The following is a 17,986-nucleotide window of genomic DNA, read 5'->3' as shown; positions in this document are numbered from 1 at the left end:
TACACCTGCAGATTCTCTCAAACCCAATCCCTTCCAACACCACCCCCCTTCCCCCGCACTTAAAGATACTGGCCAGACCAGAAGTGTAATATTCTTTTGGCAACAGCATTAAGTAAGCCAGATGGATTTCATTTGGCAACTAAAGGGTGTAAATATGTGTTTAGATTCAGAGGTTCCCCCAGACAATGGTTACAATATGTTGGCTCAAGCAAGCTAAAGGATTTCAATGTTGGGCATTTAAAAATTCTATGTTCAGGCAGCAATAAAGTTATGAGAAGCAGACAAAAGCCATCCAGCCCTCAGCTAAATCCTCCTCTCCTTTCTCATATTGCTGGAGGTAAGCATTTAGGGCACATTCTGAGCAAAAGCTGCAGCATTTACAATTTCATGTTTAATTTCCTGGCTGTTTATCGGCCGAAGCAACTCCGGTAAGCTAAATTTCACTTCTACTCTTTCACAGTAGCTGCTAAGTCAGAGGGAAAGAAGAAGCACCCAGCAGCTCCTTCTCCAAGCAAGCTGCTTGGATAGAATTTAGAGGTGAAAGAGCCACGAATCGTGTTGTGCTATGAATCTCTGAAGTCACTGAAAAACATGCCCTCTAACCGTGACTGCCTGCCTGTGAAGGTTTTCCCTGTAAAATCCTTCTTTTCTTACAGCGAAGGAGACAAAGGGGGGCAGTGAGGAAAGAGAAGGACTAGCTTGCGTCTCTCTCTGCTTACACTGGGCGGGATTCGATTCTCTTTGCTTTTCCTTTCTTTTCCTTTTTGAGCTGACATCAACTTGTATATAGGAACATTCAGCAGATTCCAGCTGGTGACAGTTTGCTGCTGACTGGCCACAGGAAGAATAATAATCATTTACTGTGCATTTTTCACTGGTCAGTGGCTCCCGTGCCAGACTCCCGTCTTGGCTGTCTTCCTCCATCAATCAGGTGAGACCCAGGGCAGGGCTGGGTATCCTGAAACTCAGAAAGGCTTTCCCTGCAATGGCTGAAGCTTAGCAATTTAGAACCCCAGAGAGAACAATGACAGAGCTATTTGCTATTATTTGTCATGGGATGTGGAAGCAGTTGTATTTGGTTAACTCACCGCCAGTTACCACTGGGCTAACAGCGGCATATTGTATTTACTGCTGCCTGCCACCTGTCTGCATTTATGTTGCTTGTACTTTGTCTCCTATAGATCCTTTCTTATTTTCCTTTCCCTTCTATCCTCCTACAGCCTCGGGTATTTGGAAAGGGAAGATAAGGGACACACTGAAAACAGAAAGGCAATCTGAAGTCTACCTTGACGCATCTGTAAAAGTCCCAAATTCTGACCTTCAGAACACTTGCGGTTCTGTTCCTGGGCCTCCCCTAAACAGACTGCCAGTCATTCCGTACTGTGGCGGGATGAAGATGTTTGTGTAAAGTAGACTCAGGTTCGCTAGACCCAAGAAGGAAACCACCAGACTAATTTTACCTTCACTTAAACCGGACTGAAACCAAGACTGAAGAATGAAAAACCTTGTCATTAACCATCGATTCACCTCAGTGAAATATTATGTTACAACCAGAATCACTGTGGAATTCGAATGATTTTGATGGGATGTTTAACCGAGGGGCTTAAATTAAATTGAATATTTTCTTTAGTGAACAATTTCTGGCCAAATTTCTATTTTCATTAAAATATATGAAGCATCATATTTTCAACTCATGTTGAACCTGCAGCAAATTATTAATTACATTTGGGATTTCAGTAACAAATGTTATAACACAGCAGCCTCATGAAATGCCTTAAATGCTAAGAATCAGAAAGAATACCTCAAAGTTGTTTCCATTCTTGGCATTTAGACTTAAAAAAAAAAATCTTTGCTTGACTTTTAAATCCAGTTGCTAAAAATAAAAACTGTTTTCCTGAAAAATCAGAATACCTAGTCATAAATTTATTTGTTTTTTAAAGAGGAAAGGCAGTGAAGAAAATAAAAAACTCATGGCTGAAGTCAGAAATCACAAGACGAGTTCATCATATGTCCAAATGACACTCAGTTGCTAAAGGAAGTCACACGTTTAGAGGGCTCTTGAGGAGGGAGTAAGTCAGGATGTTTCCAAGACATGATTTCGGGAGAATCAGACACACAGGCTAGTCACAAAAGTCGCTTAATTGTCCGTGTACCCTGAACCCATGACTTCAAGACTCAGCAGCTTCATCCTTCATGGCACCAAACCTTCATGTGAGGGATGCAAAGACACACTTTTAAGAATCGTGGGTTTGTCTTTACTCAAAATTTGGGGGACTGGCTGAAAAAAACAAAACAAGGAGACCTTATCCCTCAGTGAAAGGGATTCTGTGTTAACTGTCAACTAGATCAACATATAAAATATGTAAAAGAGATATAGCAAGATACAGCACAGCAGTGTATCAAGGTCAAACATCTAAAACAAGATTCCATTGTAAAGAGAACCAAATGGCTTTTACCTCCTTAAAGAGCCCACAAGTGCACCAATTATCTCTTTATGTAGAGAGATTTCTGTATCTTTTGCCATGGTTGGTTCAGCAGTAAATGACTGAGAATGTGGAACTGTGATGAGACTCTCAAAGGGTGCCATGTAAAGTTGGGGAAAATGAATATGTCACGGAATGGGTGTAAGTGGGAAATCCTGTGATAATCTCGATGATGCTCCAGGGCTGTCCATGCAGTGAGGGATGTCAGCTTTGCTATGGGGCTCACCAGAGAGGCTATAATGGAGCATTTCTTGATTTCCATCTTGTGTCTCTGTCATGTGGATGGCTGGATTGAAAGTCAAATCCTCGCCTATGATTCAGTTTTGCCATTTTTAAAAGACACCATCAGACTTGGTGACAAGGCTGGTTAAAAAAAGTACTTCAGTTTTTCAATTTTTTTTTTAAACAGAGGATTGAGTGATGAGGTAAATGAAGTTTGCTTTTCCTTGGATAGAGACCCTTCCTCCCACCCTTATCCCCTTTTGACCGTTGCAAAACAGCTTAGTCCAAGGAAAGGGGAGAAGACAAATGAGTCAAATAATGCCAGAATCAGCTGTTGCCAGGAAAAACACACTCTGATTCAGTTAATTTGTTCTGTTAATGTCAAAGGCTGTGATTCCCAATTAACTAATTTTAAGAAGCTATAACCGAAAATAGCTACATCAGCCCTAAAGTTAATATTTGATGAAGATTAGGATCTTCAAGTAAGAAGAACAGGGCCCCCAAAGAGGTGCTGATGTCTGCTTAAGATCATCTTGCTAAACAGGAACACAACTGGCTGGGGTTTTCAAACTGGGTTTTAGCCCCGTCAGAGAAGTTGAGTGGAGTGGGAGGGCAGGGGGCAAGCCAAAGATTCTGGCAATAGAAAATGTTCCACAAATCAGATTTGCATACACTCAACTAATGGCAGAAGCATCCCTACTGGTGAGTCTCTCTGGGATAGAGATGCTCCCCTGGATCAGGTGGAACTAATTAGAACAGGCATGTAGTTTGCAGGATTTCCAGCTCTCTCGCTGAAAGGCTCCATGTGCAGAAACCAGAACAGTTTGAGCAGCTGAGAAAAGCTGGGCCAAAAATGACTCCACCCGCCCCTCTCCTTCCTCTTCCTTTACATTGGAATGGAAAGATAGAATAATAATAATTAAATTTAAAAAAAAACAACCCAGAACGCTCATGGTTTCTGTCCAATTGCAAGTGCTTTCATTACATTTGAATAGATTTAAAATAAAGGCATACAAGTTCTTAAACGTCAAAATCCTAACTTGCTAATGAAGTCGCAAATTATCCGGAAGAAAATTATGTACAGGCACATGCCGAATGGCAGAATATTTTGCCTCTGAAAGTTCAGTTATTGCCTTTGTGATATTAAAGCCCAACAGGGAGTCAGTGGGACACGGCTTGTACTGTCTTGTCACGTTATGAGTTTCTGGTTTCAGGTAAAAGGGGAGAAAGGGCCCTTAAGAAAGTAAAGACCTAGGAAAAAAAAAATCAAACTTCCTTCTTGGAAAGCTATGGGTTGTTTTCCTGGAGATGATGGATAATGGCATTTCAATGTTTTTTTGTTTTTTTGTTTTTTTTTTAGTTTTTAATAGAGAAAATGGAGGCAAATCACAGAGGGAAAAGAGAATATATAAATAAACAGAACAAGGTGAAGTTTCAACAAGAGCTTCCCTCAACTTTTTTCTTTCTTTTTCCATCTTTGTCTTTCTTTTTCTCTTTCTTTCTTCTTTTTTTTTTTTTTTTGAAATCTTAAACCCCATTTCTGGCTTGCATTTGGTAGGATTCCTGCTCTGGCTTTTATTAAAAACAGACTTTATGTGGTCAGAATTCTTCATCTTAAGCTAAACTTTAATAGGCATAAGGATCCTGACAGCTTCTCTCTTGGTCTCTCTCAGGTGACCCCCCCACCCCCCAGAGGGGTTTCCCTCCCATTGCGCTGAACTGGCGCTGAAATTTGAAGGCTCAGCACAAAAACCAACTTTCCTCTTTTACTCCGAAGCCTCATTTCTGTTTTACATTTGAGACTCTTTTCAAGGCCAGGGCATTAGGTCTGGCTCCAAGTGGAGAATATTCTAGAAATTTTGAATAACATAACTGGTGTCCTATAAATTCCCCAACACAGATGCATTAAACCTGGCAGTTCCCCTTCTCTAGTGCGAGCTACTGATTCCTGATTCCTGCCCGCTACCTTCTGTGAGGGAGCTTGGAAATACCAAGGGCGACTCCATCCCGCTTAACAAATCAATTTAGCATTCAACAGCATCTCTGAAGGGTATCGGCAAGCCAGCTTATCTGAAACCAAGAGGTAAAGCAGCCAAGCAAGCAAACAAAGACATGCATGTTCATTCCTGAGGAAAGGCACCACCAGGTTGCTCTGGTTCCTTCTTGTAGCTAAACAGACAAAATAGCCCACTTCGAGGCTCCTGTATGGGACTCCTGCCCGCTCCCTCTCCTACCCTCCCCCAGTGGCCTCCATACCTTCCTGGCACAATGGCAGATACATTACCAGTCAGTCTGAGGTTTCCTAAAACAATCATTTAATCTTGCTTGTAGTGGGTGAGGCTCAACACTGACATTTATTTATTTATTTATTTTTCACGTGGAAGGGAAAATCTCTGCAATACTGTAGTGCAGTGGTTCTCAAGGGTAGGGAGATTTTACACCCCATGCCCCACCTCCCCAAATACACTAGCAATGTCACAACTGGGGCAGTATGACTGACATCCAGTGGGTCGAGGCCCGGATGCTGCAAAACATACTAAAATGCAAGGGCCAGCCCCCCACGACAAACATGGCAGTAGAGTGCCAAGGTCGAGAAACCCTGGTATTGTGATTGGAAGACTGGGCTCTGGAGTCAGACTGCTTGGGATTAAAGCCCAGCTCCGTTAGGGTCTGGCTGAGCAGCCTTGGGCGAGCTGTTTGAACCTCTATGCCTCATCCGTAAAATGGATAATCACCTCTCCTTTTGGGCTGTCGTGAGCAGTAAACACAAATGTACCTGCAAAGCACTTAGGACAGTGCCTAGCATACACTGAGAGCACAATAAATATTAGCTATTGCTTTTACTATTATTATCAGAAATGTAGCTCTGTTCCAAATAAATTGTAAAGCTGAATCTTCGTTTTAGAGGGAGAAAATATAGGTTTGAGAGTACATGTATCCTTTTTGATTAGGACCCAAGTGATGATCATCCTGACAGCCACGGTGCTTTACAGTTTATCAGGTTCATTACATACGACTGGGTAACAGCCTTGTTGAAACTGTTCTTATTTCATAGATGGGGAACCCCATCAATGAGCTGTGCAAGGTCTGTAGCAAACCAGGCCTTCTGAATCCACATCCCCTGCTAGTCTTGCTCGTCCCCCCTTTGTTTATGAGTTTAAGATGCCCATTCTCTTCATTACATCCAACAGCCCGAAGATCAAAATCAATGTAAGCCCTGTAATCAGAGAGTGAGGTGACTCAGGCTTCGTGGGGGGGAGGAAGTTACCCTTCTTTCATGGTACGTGCATAGCAAGGTTTTTCTTCGTCAAGCATACAAATATTTTAATTGCCTGAACTGAATACTTTTAAAAAATTAAATTTCTGTATGAGCTAATTTCCTTTCCTGTTAAAATTTCTGATGTTGAGGAAAAAGCCTCCCAACTCCTTCTATTTTTAAAATCTGTAGTTATACACATTGTACATATTTGGCTGTAAACGTACAAAGGTGAGAATATAGCTTCAACTATGTACATGTTTCACATTTCATTTATTCACTATTTTGTTTCACAAGTAAGCCTGAAAAATCTGCTTCCATGTGCCCAAATGTATTATTCAAATGTACAATGTTCCATCTCATATATGGTTAGCAACTGCATGCAGCAATCATCGCGTCTGTGTTAAAATTTCTACGCATAGTTTTTAAAAATATATTGCAAACTAATCAGCCCAGTTTTTACTTAGGCTACAGTAAAGTTAATAACGTTGGGTTTAAGGGTTATAGTTCAGGGGGCAAATGGATACTATTCCTCGAAGTTAGTGGTTTTCCAGAATTCCTCTGGTAATAGAGGTGAGGCCTTAGCTCCTGATACTCCCTCATGACCTACGAAGCATGCAGCTTGCAATAACCCAGCCATGGCTCTTTCTTTCCTTTCAAAGTGCTCTTTCAAATTATACAAACAGCTGCCCCGATGTCGTTTATTTGGACCCCGTTTTCTTTGGTCCCGTTTAGTTTGTGCCAGTGGATAAAGGAGAGGTTTGGACCACATACTGGTTTTTAAATGGTGTCACAAGCTCCGTGGTTTTCCCATGATACCTCTCTCCTGGGTGAAAATTGCAAATGTGTATGATAATATCTTTGCAATTTTATTTTCCAACTAGATTCTGTCTGTTAGGCTAGAAGAAGAGCACCGAAGAGCATCCCCCCAGCGTGCGTGGCCTGCAGAAGCACTCACCTGGGGACGCTGGGCGGGGCCCTCGTGGGCCTGGAGGGAACTTGCGGGGGCGCCCCGAACCAATCGCTGCTGCTGCTGCTGCTGCTGCTGCTGGGGAAAGGGGGGAGCGGGCCGGGCCTGAAGGGCACCGGGGGCGCCCCCGAGTGCGGGCCGGGGGAGGGGATGGCGGGCGCGGGCCCTCGGCCGGACGCGGGCCGCGTGAGGGGAGCACTCAGCGTTGGCCGCCTCTGGGTGGTGGGGCTTGGCGGGGGGGACCTGAGGACAGACGAGAGCAGTTTCATTCCGAGCTCATCTTCAAAAAAATATTTTATGACTTCCGGGCTGCTCTGGAAAAACTATACTATTTTTTTTTAATTTTATTGTTATGTTAGTCACCATATATCATTAGTTTTTGATGTGGTGATCCACGATCCATTATTTTTGTATAAAACTATACTTTTGACGGAGTAACTTGGGCCGTGTCCCGAACGTTGGAAGGCATAAAAGGGAGGGGCGCCTGGTGGGGTCGGTCCGAGTCGCTCGGGGGGCTCCTGATCTCCAGGCGTGGGTTTGAGCCCCACCGTGGGGGTAGAGGTTACTTACATGAATTTTTTTTTAAAAAGGTATAAAAGGGGTAAATGGTGAAAAGGAAGTTCCCCTCCACCCAACCCTTCACTCTGTGGCGACAACCAGTAGTCGCTTCCTGTGTATCCTTTTCAACTGTATCTTAGGCTACAACACAACACAATATTCTCACTACAATATATAAATTACTTTTCTTTTGTACATCTTAGAACATAAGGTTCTACAACTTACTTTTTTAAAACTTCATATTAAGTTGACTATCTTTTCATCTCAGTATAGAACCGTGTTATTCGTTTTGAGGGCTGTATAACGTTCCACTGTAAGGGCTGTATCGTGTTCGTTTCTGAAGGGATAATCTGACCTTCTCTCTCTCTCCTGAGCTTAAATATCTTTTTTCCTCTTTATTCCTTAGGTTCATATTGGTTTAGGGAGGCACACTCAGAAAATGATACTGGACAAGCCTGGCAGGCCTCGGGGGACACGGGGCCATTTTCCTACCTGCGGGAATGCTGTATCCAGGAGTCATCCACAGGAGGTGGTGCAGGGGTGAACGTGGTGGCAGTGTTGATGTCGCCAATGATCACCAGGGCTTCTTTAAGGGCTTGGTACATTCGAAGCATCTCATCCCGGCGCTGAGCCTGCTCAGCAGATTCCTCCATCAGGGTATTTTGGTCCTCTGAGGAATATAACTGTGCTAGGAGCTCTGAGTTTATGAAATCTTTAACCTGTCAGGTCACCACAGAAAAGTGAAAATGGGAATACATGAGTGATCACATGGTATAAACTGGCTCAGAGCCCGTAGACAAAGTCCATAACCACCCACTCTGGGAAAAGATGCATGATGCATGATGTACGCAAGATGTATGATGCGTATGCTTCTGTTTACTCTTATTTTCTTCATTGTCCTCCCAATCCTCCGCACCAGTGCAGGGACACTTTTCCCCTCTGTCTTATGACCGTGGACTAAAGGAAAACCTGCATCAGTTGAAAGAGGACTAAACCTTGCCATCACCAGAACAGGGCCTGTTGGTTATGCACAGCATTTCCAGCATTTCCACATTGTTGTCTGAGGCCGCTTGGCATAGAGATGAGGGCAGGTACCAGGAGGTAAGCAGCAGTATTTTCAGCAGAAAACAAGGATATAAAGAAACCTAGGTAATACCGCAAGTTATCCATTCCTTGGTATTCCCAGTCCGTTACCTCGCTTTTACCAAAATCACTGGAATACTATTAAGATCCCAGGTTTCAATGTCAACGCGAAAGTGGAATGAGCACCAATAAGTGAATTTTTATTAAATACAGAACCTCAGATAATCATGCAAGTTGATTTACAGAAAATAAAAAAATAAAAAAAGGATATACTTTCAGCTTTCTAGAAGTTTACAATAGAACTCCTTCACAGTAATGAGGACTGACATGGGTTTCCATAGTTAACAGATATATGGAAACAGACTTAAGTATGAACAACGTGTATATAAGTCTTAGGGGAGTGGCAGTTTGTAGCAGAATGAGAACAGAGAGGATGCATACATTGCACAGCACTGAGGCAGGGAGCACCAGCTGCCATATTTCATCAAATCAAAGATACCAGTAACTTTAAGACACACCATAATTTTATGTGCCACTAAGAAAAACACCATTAATTAAACTATGACAGAATGCCAAGATGCGATTGAGTGTGACATGCATCTTCATGTCAAAACTATTAAATATGAAACAAGTGAATGTGGGAATCAATGAAAGATGGTATGTCCTACATACCTTCACAAGTTATCTGATTGGATTCTCACCACATACTTACGAAATGTATTATGATCTCAATTTTACAGATGAAGAAACTGAAGTTCAGAGAGTTTAGTAATTTGCCCAAAGTCACATAATATTAAGTCAAACCCCAAGTCTTTGGACTCAAAGTCTAGTGCTCTTTCCGTTACCTCCTTATCCCACTTTGATTGAGTGCTTAGCAAAGACAATTTATGTTTAAGCATCATGATTGTAGAGTGGTATTGCAAGTATGCTGATTAACTTAGCCTACAAAAATAAACCAACTCGGATTTTTCAGTTTCTCTGTTAAATGAGACTAATGCTTATCTAGAGTCACTGGATCTTTTTAGGAAAGACCAAAGGCCAGCATATTTAATTGTTACAAATTCAGGCAGACAGCAGCATAGCTGTCAGAGGCTCAGAATCCCTAGGTTGTAGTGAAATATGTAACCAAGAGATGACAACAGTCGAAAACACATAGCTTTATTATTTTTTAAAGGTATCAAACTATGTAAATAATTCTGCTGATCAGAAAATTCAGCTGAGTCATAGCTTCACTGTGGTGAAATAAAGAGTATTCTCTCCATATTTTGCAAACCAAGAGTGATTAAAATGTGGAAGTAATCTAGTAGACGAGATGTATTTGGGCAACTGTCTAGTAGGGTAGAAGGTTTATGTGTGATAGCTGTGGAAGGTAAGTTTGGCCAGGTAACCTGAGGCCAGATGTGAAAGCCTTGAACGCCAAGGAAAAGTGTTTGAACTGTATCCACTTGGCAGTGGGAAGCCATGGAAGACTTCTAAGCAAGTAAGTGAAACAATAAAATAGAGTTTTAGGAAAATTAATCTGTCTGTGATTGGAAAAGAATTTGTAAGGGTGGTAGCAGAGAGAAAGAAATCTGATAGAAGACCATTATAGATCATTTCTAGATGGTAGGGCTTTCATTTAGCGAGACTGCAGTGTAATAGAAAAGATGGGCACGTATCAATTACACGATAGAGGAAAAACCAGGTGGGCGTAGGCTGGTTTGATGTGAAAGGGCAGGAGCAAAAGGAACAAGGACACTTCAAGCACTGAGGTTGGGGTGAGTTGGAAAACAGAAAATCAAAAGTCAGGAAGGAGAGTTAGAGGAAAGACAGTAAATTTGGCTTAAGGAATGTTTCATTTCCCCCCCCCCCTTTTTTGGAGATTTAGTCACTTTTAAAACATACTTGCAGGTACCCAAGGAGTCAGGGACATTTGCGCGAATCTTCTGCCGCTGGGCATGTGCATGCACTCAGATAGATGATGCAATGCAAAACTCAAAACCAGACAATTTTCCTGGCATTGAACAGCAGTTGGGCTAAGCTAGTCTGAAGCTTTACATCTAACTGGAGTATCACTTAGAATCTATTAAACACAATTTAAAAGAAGGTCCTTCCAAGAATAGATTTAAAGCAGATCTGAATTAAGAAGCGACTGTCAAACAAACCACGAAATAAAATAATAAGGGCTTATTTCAGCATTCTGATCAAAGATCTGCCTTGAATCAACTCTTCCACATCAGAACATGACACGCTAAAACTTGCCTACTATCCCAAAGATTTGGCAATGTTGTGAATTAATAGGAGCATCACTACTGGCACAGGAGAAAATGGCAGTATGGCGCAGTGGTTAAGAGCTCACGCTCTACAATCAGACAGCTCTGAATCTGAGTCCTAGTTCCCACACTTAACTGTTCTTGAGCAAACAAACACCTCCTCCAGTTTCAGGCTCCTGATCTGTAAAATGGGGACAGTGGCAGCAGCTGTCTCAAGAGCTGTTGTGAGGATCAAGTGAAAAAATGATTATAAGTTGCCTCGCGCAATGCCTAGCATTTCGTTAGTGCTCTGCAAGCAGAAGCTGTTCTTTCTAAAGCATGCAGACGAAATTGGTCTGAGGTATTTAGAGGGAGAAGAACACACAGAAAGCTATTGCAATGGTGCAGGCGTTCAATACAGAGCGGAGGTTAACGTTTTATTTTGCACTGAAACAAAATTTTAGAAAGACTCTTCTCCTGCTTGCCTAGCTTTGGGATGCCACAACTGGAACAAAGGTAGAGGGATGTCAGGGAGTTTCCAGACACTTCAGGGACTTTTTGAGCAGTCTGTATGTCCGTGGTGCAAATACATAAATTTCAAGGATTCTGCATGACAATTGAGGCCCAGTAAGATCCCTTGGAGGTGATGGTATTTAGAATACACCTCACAGAACATGACATAAACGAATTATACTTGGATGCAAGACTTGAAATAATATTTATGCTTTTAATTATAACACCTTATAACCTATACATCTTGGTATGGCTCACAAAAAAATTCTCATACACAAAACCTCATTCCAGTTCAGACTCTACAGGCTAGATAAACAGGCATGACTGCACCATGTCGTTCTGCTCAGTGTAAAGGAATGTGAGGTCATTAAAAACGTTCCACATGTTTTCCTCTCTTTCTTACTTAACCCTTCTCTATCAACCTGCAGTAGTTTTGGATCTTAAGCCTTCTTTGTCTTCATAATTAAGACCATTTTAAAGCCTTCACAAATAGAAGGGACATTCCTCGAATTTTCACACAATTCTGTTACTAAGGAGGCCATTTCGAGACGGGAGTCTGCAACACAGTGATCACTTGCATTCACGTGAATATACAAAAAATGTAATTGAGCAGTTTAAATTTGCTTAGTTTGGGAAAGGGGCTTGGTTAGAAGCTTGTGATTCTCTGATATCTCACAATTCTTTCATGTCTGCTCTAGCTTCCTTTCCATTTCTCAGGGACGTATTTCTGCTAAAGACCAGTGCTGTTTCCCTTCTTGAAAAAGTGACATCCTTTGCGCCGCACAAACCTAATGTCAAGCCAAAGAAGTTAGACACTGAAAAGCACCCACTATACGATTCCAAAGTTCAAGAACAGTCAGAGCTAAGATAAGCTATGCTTTAAGAAATCAGTAGCGGTACCCTTGCTGGGGAGTGATGGGAGGTGGGAGCACACAGGAGGGGGGAGGGGGGGACTCTTCTGGATCCTGGCCCCGATCTGTTTCTTGAGCAGAATGCTGAATTCTTGACCCGTGGAAACAAATCAGTGCCCTGGTATTTAAGGTGTACTTTCCCCTCAAATAATGAACATTTGAAATAACACTCGACTTCATACACATGAAAGTTACAGTGAGTTTTGAAACGAGGGCACATGTTACTAATTTTCCAGCAAAGTGCCACTGGCCAAGGAGAGTAAATGTGGAGCTCCAGGGGTCCAGGGGTCCAGGCAGCAGCACGCACTCCAAGTGTGAAATGCCCCCGGGCTTCATATCTGATCCTTTAAAAGTTTCATAAAAATTTTACGTTCTATTTTGTATTTTCTGGGTTTGAATTACTAGTTAAGATTTAAAATGTTGTTTCACATATTCAAATAAACCCTAATGAAATCTTCCAGGAAATGAGCCTTCTGGGAAGATACACCAGGTAAGTGCTATGGGCAGAGCAGCCCCCTAGGAGGAGAGGGCTGAGCTCCATAGTTCGTCCATCCTTACTATATGCGTTAACGGACTAAGGGTGAGATCTGGGTTTTAATCTTGACTCTGCCAGCCCCGGCTATGTGACCCTGGGTGAGTCCCTTAACCTCTCAGCACCTCAGTTTCTCCATTTATAATCGGGGCAAAATAATGAGTGCCCCGTGGATGGCTGTCCTGTGGGTGCCAACACTGAACCATGTACTGCCCTGCCATGCAGATGTTCACAATAAAGCTCGATTCTCGGACAGAGAATCTTCTGGTGGGGTGGGCTGCAGAGCAGAGGCCATCAAACTGTGCTTGCCCTGGGGGGCTAGGTGTGTGTGAACATTAAAGTCCCGACCAAAACTCCGCTGCTTTGGCTGTAGCCGGTCCTGAATGGCCGGCTGTCATAAACTTGCTATTTCTTTGTGCCGCTGTTCCCTAGTGCACTTAAGCACTGCAACAGCTGTTCTGCTTCAACAAAGGCTTACAGTATGTCTGAGGCAAGGCATTTATTGCTGGCTTTAAACTTCTTAAATAATTCCATATGGAGACCTGAGTGGCAGAACACTTAATGTAAACTTTCAAAGGAAACTGCCCACCAAATTCTGAACTTTATAAAAGTTGGCTGAAACATATTCTTTTTCAGAAGGCAGGGTAGCCATTCCCATTGCAAAGAGGAAAGGCCACGGCACTGCTTTCGACGGTGACTGTCCACCGACAGAGGACCCTGTTGCAGGCATTCACTGGTGCTGGAGAACCAGGGTCCACCCAGCGCCATTTATAGAAGCAGCAGGGTTAAGTGGATGGAATTTAGCTTGAAGAGGCAGAGTATTTGTTTTCTAGCTGTGATTCTATGATGGATTCTCTACCTTGAAGATCTCTTAACATCGAATAAACAACCGGCACATAGGCATGACACGGTGCTCTGTGTTCAGTGCGTTTCTGGTTCTTGTACTCAACAGGGCCCTTCCGGAGTGAACACAAAAAGGGCTCAGGTGTTCTGTCCAATAAGATGCCCTGAGAATACGGCATTTAAAAGAGCAATTTATATTTTTACATCTATGTAATTATCAAATATACATATATATAACTATGTATTTTGACATACCTAGGAAAAAAGCAAACAAAATAATACTCCAGGAGAAGTGGTCATCCGAGATATGTACAACTATTTTCTGACAGATACAAAAAGTTAAATTTCCAACAACGATAACCATCATTTTGTAAGAATCCAAGCATCACGTGATGGTTCTGTTTTCTCCACATTCCTGTGAGTCTCAGCGTCAAGGTCCTCTTTCTCATTATTCTTGTGCAAGGTCTCTCTCAAGACAGCTTGCAGAGCTCTACCTCCACGGAGAATTCCCTGGGGGGGCGGGGGTTCAGCCATTTCATTAAAGCCAACAAGCACACTAGTGAGGGGTGAGGGCAATTACCCCCGTGTTTCTTTGTGTACGTGTGTGTGTGTGTTTCTTGAAAAGGTGAAAGTAGGATAGATTTGTAAGAGGGTCTTTTTTTCTTTTTCCTTTTAACTAATTAGTGTCAGGCAACTCCTCGTGCTCTAGACAGTAAGTGCTATTTCCTGTGCCGATGATTTAACATAGTGCAGAGCAAAGCAGGGTTTGAACTGATGGCCACACTAATGACTTGCGATAAAACAGTGAAAAGATAAATGATACTTAATCAGGAAAATGTTTAAATAAGCAAGTGCCTGGATATACCACAGCAAAACAACCTGAACTCATTTAAGGAAAATTAAGAGGGTAATTTTAAAAATACATAGACTATTTGTTTAGTACTCTGTATTTTTCAAAATGGCATATAGTTGCATTTATTATGTTCTCTAACAATTCAGTGAGGCAGCTCAGTGTTCTTACCGTAATTTTAGAAGTGACTGACTTCAACTCAGAGGGGCCAAATTTGCTTCAGGTCACACAGCAGGCCATTGACGAAGCTTAAGAATACAATTCATGGTTTCCAAATTTCCAATATATTGCTTACCTACTGCTGATACTTCAAAGCATCCTAGTAGCCTTGTTTAATTATGCAAAATCTTGCATGGGAATAGGGTTAAAAACCATGGGTGCTTAGAGCTTCTTCAAGAAGGGTTTCCTTCAAGGGGTTTCTTCCAGGAAACCTTTCTTCAAGGAACGAACACACCATGAACCACAAATAGAATGGCATATTTACAAATACAATTTTGAAAGAAATCTTGAAATATGGACAAGGGCTCTTTATAGTTCTGAAATAGGCAGGCAGCCACATTGGTTTCTTACATTTTTTATAGTACTACCATATATGCTATCTTCTGAAATAAATCCCTAAGCCAGGTACCTTTTCTACGATTCGTATTTTACATATGGAGGAAACGAATGCAAAGAAGTTAACCGATTTGTCTTCAGGTCAACAGAATCTGTAGCAGAACCAGGCTCAGAATATAGGTTTCTCCTGAATTCGAGTGTGTTCAGTACCTTTGCCAGCTAACTTGTATGTGTTACAAGCAAATGCTCATAATATATCATTGATTTAAATAAAAAGGTGTCCCGAGAAGACAGCTAGAACTAAAAATGCTGGTGTCTCCTTGTCAAGAATCAGAAAAGCCTGTTTTAAAATACTGCATTATAGTCTATCTTATCTAAAAGACAGTTTCTCAAATAACTTGTGATATTATTTGTCCTTTAATAAAGTAGCTGTCAAAAGAACCGAACTAGATCATGTAATTTAAGTATCATATCCTGACTACTGTAAAGTAACCATGAAAAGGGAGGGATTCTGTACAATCCAGATCAACTGAGGGTTCGTCTAGCAGGCACTTTAAGATCTGTGGCAATATCACCATTACCTTAGAAAAGAGAAGTTGACTGACTCTGAATCCAAGGGGATAGGGCAAAAAGCCATTGCTCGGGTGAAAATAGCATTCCGTAGTTTTTAGAAAGTGAAAATAATCATATCAATGTATGTTATGTGTTTGTGTGTAGAAAAGAATAAATATTTTTTGCTTTTAATCTCAAAGTCTAGGAGCTGGGGCATCTGGTTTTATTGCTAGTTTTGCAATTAACTCACACCCTGAGCACAGCTGCAGTGTATTTTTGCTCTGCTTTCTTGCGAGCAAATGCACACTCTTCAAGAGCAGATAGGCGATAGGGAATTCCACAGTACTGTGGCTGTAAGTTTCATGTTGGCTTCCCTAAATACTCTTTCACTGGTCAGTCACTTGCCACTTGTAATAGAAAATGAGGAATCTGGGTAATAGGTATTCAACCATCTAGAAAATATCACAAAGAAGCTGGTGAGATTATGAGCAGTTTCCACACTAAGATGGGTTAGAAGTTAAAATGAGACAGTTTATAATCACTTACATTATTGATCATAAGGTGCATTATTGTTTTTGGAATTAGATCTCGGATACATTTGTTGATGATAGACATGTAGGAGTCTACGAGGTTGCGGATGGTCTCCACTTGCCTCTCCAATTGTGGGTCCATGGAAAAGTTTTCTGCTTGGCCATTCTCATCATTTTCAGTCTAACAGAAAGGAAAGAAAACATGGATTATTTCACATTCGTTCAGAAGAAAAAAAATACCATACATTTTCAGATGATCAACTTCTCACTCTGTTTGGAGTTCTATTACTAGATGGTTAACATCTTTATCTTAAACATACCCATTAATTCTGAAAAGAGATCAGAACCAGGCAGTTATTCCTCTACTTTTAGCGACCCACAACCTAGGGAAAGCAACTATTCTGAGCAAATGCTGAGATGAATAACCAGATAAACAGTGCACCTAACAACATACCTCTAGAGAACAATCTAATCTTCAGCCATTTGCAAGCTGGCCAAAGAACTGAATCCAAGCAAATGATGCAGATGTAAACCTCTGGGAGAGGTCTCCAGGGATTCTATAGATTAGAAATAACCTTGGTGTTGTTCTGGAACTCCTAGGTCTGTTCTGGAATGGATCAGCATTTGGATCAGCCCAGGTTTTAAAACTAAATCTCCTAGGCCTGGCCTGGAGCCAAAATAAGAGATATAGAGAATAATTCATCTTTCCATGCACTTGCTGGAATTTGTTCTGTAAATTCATGCTTCTGTCATCACTACTAAAGGCTGGCTCCATTGTGGAAAACTTACAATTTTAACTTCCAACTTGTTATTCTTTGAATAAAACAGAACACATCTATACACAAAGAATTTATTTGTGCAACATGAGAGAAGCATCTGTTTTCTATACTTTGGGACTTGAGTTAATTAATTTTGGCTTATCCACCAGAGGCTGGGCTGGAATGGCATCTTCATCATTAAGGGCTGACCTATTGGCTTGGCATTGAAATCAATTTAGAACAAATGGTCTCCATTTCAAGTCAGGTTGAACCATCTAAGCCCCAGAACATGATACAAATATTGTTAGTGGTCTGGCTACTTTCTAACATTTGGAAAGATTTAATTACAAATGCAAAAAAAAGGGGGGGATAATTTATTGCTTCCATTGTAGACATAAAGTACTTTTCCTTGGAAATGTACATACTTTGATCTGCCAGGTTTTCAATCATCCTATCAGTTTTAGGCAAAGCCCCGTGCTTAAATGGATCTATAAATGACAAACTTTTCCTTTGAATCAATATGCATGTGTGAAAGGCATATTTGTAGGCCTACAAAGTCAATAATAACAAAGAGAGAAATAGGTCCTAGTCATTTATATAGGCTTCTCTTGCTCAGAAATATCCAACACTTTTTAAAAATATTAAAATAATGTGCTCACTCTAAAAACACAACAGTCGTTTCTCCAATCCTGAGAGTATGGCCCCATGCTTCAGGGCAATAGTTTGAGGACGTTTCTGAGGCATCTTACAGCTACTCCAGCAAGGTAGAGGAAGTTTCAAAAATGACAGTTGTTTGAAATGGTCTTTGGTCACTGAGAGAAAGAACTAAATCAAGTCTTCTGTAGTAAAGAACTACTTTTATTCTTAATTGGTGATATACAAGCACAATAGGATCTAGGACAAATAGGTATAAAGCTGAAGCCATAAAGTGGTAGGTAGAGGGAAGGTAAGTCATAGCAGTGAAAAAACAATCATGTTTCCAAACTCCTTCCTAGGGTATAAAAACCACTTCAAATGTGTTCCATGCTGAGCCCAAGTTGTAAGTCAGTGGTAACTGCAATGTTGTTTTAAGGATAATGTATTTGAAAGTGAAAACTTCAGGTTCAAATTCAGACTCTATTGTGTACTGGTTGTGTGGC

At 41.3% G+C, this 17,986-nt stretch overlaps 1 protein-coding gene across 8 annotated transcripts in view; it reads right to left on the bottom strand.

The window, feature by feature from the left end:
* DNM3 (dynamin 3) overlaps nucleotides 1-17,986 on the bottom strand; it is a 569,456-nt gene that overhangs the window by 23,330 nt on the left and 528,140 nt on the right. For 4 of the 8 annotated variants that reach the window (XM_025878034.2, XM_073900023.1, XM_073900024.1 and 1 more), the window contains 3 exons: nucleotides 16,106-16,270; nucleotides 7,982-8,208; nucleotides 6,920-7,174 (listed from right to left, as the gene is read on the bottom strand). In XM_025878034.2, the coding sequence (XP_025733819.1) occupies nucleotides 6,920-7,174; nucleotides 7,982-8,208; nucleotides 16,106-16,270 (647 nt within the window). Of the gene's footprint in view, nucleotides 1-2,035; nucleotides 2,279-6,919; nucleotides 7,175-7,981; nucleotides 8,209-16,105; nucleotides 16,271-17,986 lie in introns of those variants that run through there. The other 4 variants (XM_073900025.1, XM_073900027.1, XM_073900026.1 and 1 more) reach the window with 3 other exon arrangements.

This window comes from Callorhinus ursinus, unplaced genomic scaffold (assembly GCF_003265705.2).
Source record: "Callorhinus ursinus isolate GAN/ISIS: 27379988/994484 unplaced genomic scaffold, GSC_fseal_2.0 scaffold13, whole genome shotgun sequence".
In the NCBI taxonomy this organism is placed as follows: Eukaryota; Metazoa; Chordata; class Mammalia; order Carnivora; family Otariidae; genus Callorhinus; species Callorhinus ursinus.
This window is presented reverse-complemented; position numbering and strand designations above follow the sequence as displayed.